Source organism: Helianthus annuus, chromosome 9, assembly GCF_002127325.2.
Source record: "Helianthus annuus cultivar XRQ/B chromosome 9, HanXRQr2.0-SUNRISE, whole genome shotgun sequence".
NCBI lineage: Eukaryota > Viridiplantae > Streptophyta > Magnoliopsida > Asterales > Asteraceae > Helianthus > Helianthus annuus.
Genome location: NC_035441.2, coordinates 184,352,599 through 184,356,482, shown reverse-complemented (window position 1 = coordinate 184,356,482; position 3,884 = coordinate 184,352,599). Strand labels below are relative to the sequence as shown.

At 39.7% G+C, this 3,884-nt stretch overlaps 1 protein-coding gene across 1 annotated transcript; it reads left to right on the top strand.

Moving 5' to 3' along the window:
* Positions 1 to 280: 280 nt before the first annotated feature.
* On the top strand, positions 281 to 3,884 carry LOC110864715 (phospholipase D alpha 1). Its single transcript, XM_035977994.1, has 3 exons — positions 281 to 633; positions 1,457 to 3,353; positions 3,440 to 3,884. The coding sequence occupies exons 1-3, from the start codon at positions 538 to 540 to the stop codon at positions 3,871 to 3,873; spliced, it is 2,427 nt and encodes an 808-aa protein (XP_035833887.1). The 5' UTR covers positions 281 to 537; the 3' UTR covers positions 3,874 to 3,884.

Here is a 3,884-nt window from a genome sequence, read left to right as displayed (position 1 = left end):
TGAAGTCATCTCTGAAGTGTTCGGATCATTTCTCCTGTGAAAGTTGATATCCATACCCACTTGGTCACTAGTATTTGCCTCTTCACAAATAGTGATTAGTATTTTAATGTTTATGTTACTTTACTAATTTAGTATATTGAAAGTAATATTCACGCAAAAATAAAAAAATCCAAGATCCATAAAGTGCTGTTGTGAACATTTTTGAATTCCTAAAAATAATACCCTTTTTGAATTCCTAAAAATAATACTCATTTTGTGGTTAGTTGTGAGCCTTCTATGTTTTCACAACTGTTTTTACGGATCACTATTCCCCCCAGCCCTTCCCTCTTATTACCTCTTGCATTACACATATTCTCTATGTTTCCATATCTCATCTAAAGGGTAAGCAATGCTTCAATTGCTTCATATCATATAAGCATATAAAACACAATTCAATAATTTGATCTTCACATGTTTCAATCAGCAAAAAAGTGTGATTTCGGAGTCACCATTTGTATACCTTATTAACGCGTTTATTCATATGGTGCAGGCTTGAAAATGTCTAAGGTACTGCTTCATGGAACTCTTCATGTTACCATCTATGAGGTTGATAAGCTTCATGGTGAAGGTGGTGGCCCTAATATGTTTGGGAAGGTATAACATATATTCTTTCTTTTTAAAATAAGCAAAGAGCAATAATGTTGGATTTGCTTATGTTGTAATTAAGCCTGGCAAACCGGATAGATGAGTGTTACAGGTCAATACGGGTTTTTGCAAAAAAATAAATTCCGGTCAAAACACATTGTATAAAAAATTTGGTTCGAGTAAAAATAAGTTCTCGCCAAAAATAAGTCGGGTTGAAATGAGTCAGTGGGTGGTGACGGTGACAATGGTGATGTTGCGACAAACAATAGTCATTGCCCATTGTTGGTGCTAACACATTTAGACCCTTTATAATAGTGGCCTGTTTTGACATATGGTGTGATAATTTTATATGCAAGTAAAATGACAAAATGGTCCCTAAGTAAGGTATCTTTTATCACTTCAATCCAAAAATGAATTGTATCTATGTCTCTAAGTTTTCATTTTTGTAGTCATTTCCATCTAATTGGCAAACAAGGTTAGTATTTTATGTTAACTTCTCCCCCTTTTTGCCGTTTTTCTCGTTTATTTAAAATATATTATGGCATAATATGACGATTATACCCTTCATTTAAACGAGGAAACCGACAAAAAGGGGAGAAGTTAACAGAAAATTCTAACCCAGTTTGTCAACTGGATGAAAATGACAGCAAAAATGAAACCCTGAGGTACTTAGATACAAAAAAGTTTATTTTTGAAATGAAGTGGCAAAACCGCCTAAACTCAGGGACCATTTTTGCATTTTACTCTTTATAAACCCATTCTTTAAAAAAGTGGATCATTATTGCACCTATAGTTATAAACTTATAAATGTTTGATTTGTTGTTGCATGCAGCTTATGGCAAACATACAAGAAACTGTTGGATTTGGGGAAGGAACTCCAAAGATCTATGCAACAATCGATCTAGAAAAATGTAGAGTTGGACGAACGAGAATGATAGAGAACGAACCACAAAACCCAAGATGGTTCGAATCATTCCACATCTACTGTGCCCACTCAGCATCTAACGTAATCTTCACAGTCAAGGACAACAACCCGATCGGCGCAACACTGATCGGTCGAGCTTACATGCCCGTTAGCGAGCTCACTGAAGGCGATGAGGTCGATAAATGGCTAGAGATCATGGACGAAAACAAAAATCCCATACCAGCTGGAGCCAAAATTCACGTCAAACTACAGTTCTTTGATGTTACTCAAGATCGAAACTGGGCTCACGGGGTTAAAACCGCTAAATATCCTGGAGTTCCCTACACATTCTTTGCTCAAAGACAAGGATGTCGTGTTTCATTGTACCAAGATGCACATGTTCCAGATAACTTCATCCCTAAAATACCCCTTGCGGGTGGGAAGTATTACGAGCCGCAAAGATGCTGGGAAGATGTGTTTGATGCGATAAGTAATGCGAAACACTTCATCTACATTACTGGATGGTCTGTGTACACTGAGATTGCGTTGATTAGAGACGATAAGAGACCGAAAGAGGGAGGTGAGGTCATGCTTGGTGAGCTTTTAAAACGAAAGGCGGACGAAGGTGTTCGTGTTGCAATGCTTGTTTGGGATGATCGAACATCTGTAACCGCGTTTAAGGAAGATGGGTTGATGGCTACACACGATGAAGAGACTAAAAACTACTTTCAAAATACTGATGTTTATTGTATTTTATGTCCGCGTAATCCGGATGATGGTGGAAGCATTATTCAAGATCTTCAAATTTCTACTATGTTTACACACCACCAGAAGATTATAGTGGTTGATCATGACATGCCGAATGGTGGTTCGAAGCGGCGAGTGGTTAGTTTTGTTGGTGGGATTGATTTGTGTGATGGTAGATATGATAGTGCTACTCATACTCTTTTTAGGACTCTGCATTGCATTCACCATGATGATTTCCATCAGCCGAACTACACCGGTGCGAGCATAACTAAAGGCGGTCCACGTGAGCCGTGGCACGATATCCACTCGCGGCTTGAGGGACCGATTGCTTGGGATGTTTTGTTTAATTTTGATCAAAGGTGGAGGAAACAAGGTGGGAAAGATGTTTTAGTTAACTTAAGAGAACTTAAGGGAGTACTAATCCCTCCGTCTCCGGTCACGTTTCCGGATGACCAAGAAACGTGGAACGTTCAGCTTTTCCGGTCAATTGACGGTGGTGCCGCCTTCGGGTTCCCGGACTCTCCGGAAGAAGCGGCTAAATCGGGTCTCGTGAGTGGAAAGGATAACATAATTGATAGGAGTATTCAAGATGCGTATATTCAAGCGATACGTAGAGCCAAAAACTTTATTTATATCGAAAACCAGTATTTTCTAGGAAGCTCGTTCGCGTGGAAATCTAGTGACATTAACATCAATGAAATCGGTGCTTTGCACCTTATTCCAAAAGAGCTTTCTTTAAAGATTGTTAGCAAGATTGAGGCGGGTCAAAAATTTATTGTTTATATTGTCGTGCCAATGTGGCCTGAAGGGATCCCAGAAAGTGGATCTGTTCAGGCCATATTGGACTGGCAACGGAGAACAATGGAGATGATGTATAAAGATATTGTTAAGGCACTCCAAGCCAAGGGACTTGATGATGATCCAAGAGAGTATCTCACTTTCTTTTGCCTTGGAAACCGCGAAGTGAAAGATGGCGAAGAACATGAACCTACCGAAGCACCTGAACCGGGTTCCGGATATCATCATGCCCAACAAAACCGACGCTTCATGATCTATGTACATTCCAAAATGATGATTGGTAAGTACCTAATAACTTTAAATTTTGTGTTGACATTTTAAAACATGTTATTATTTAACATCATACATACCATATATGCGGCGCAGTTGATGATGAATACATAATAGTTGGATCCGCTAATATTAACCAACGATCTATGGATGGTGCTCGAGATTCTGAAATAGCTATGGGAGCCTACCAACCATACCACCTAGCCGGGAAGCAACCGGCAAGGGGTGAAATCCACGGGTTTCGTATGGCTCTATGGTATGAACACCTTGGCATGATTGACGACACTTTTGAGCACCCAGAGAATGCTGAATGCGCGAGAAAGGTGAACCAAATGGCTGATAAATATTGGGATATATACGCTAGTGATGATCTAGATCGCGATCTACCTGGACACTTGCTTCGCTACCCCGTTGGTATTACTAGGGATGGTGATGTTACCTCACTGCCCGGAATCGAGTGTTTTCCGGATACAAGTGCAAAGATCCTCGGTGCTAAATCTGATTACCTTCCTCCTATCCTTACTACCTAAGACAAGTTTTG

Excerpts from the sequence above, each read along its gene's own strand:
- LOC110864715 (XM_035977994.1), top strand. The coding sequence starts at position 538 with ATGTCTAAGGTACTGCTTCATGGAACTCTTCATGTTACCATCTATGAG. Across the intron at positions 634-1,456 it reads GCCCTAATATGTTTGGGAAG|CTTATGGCAAACATACAAGA; the intron begins GTATAACATATA and ends TGTTGCATGCAG. Across the intron at positions 3,354-3,439 it reads ACATTCCAAAATGATGATTG|TTGATGATGAATACATAATA; the intron begins GTAAGTACCTAA and ends TATGCGGCGCAG.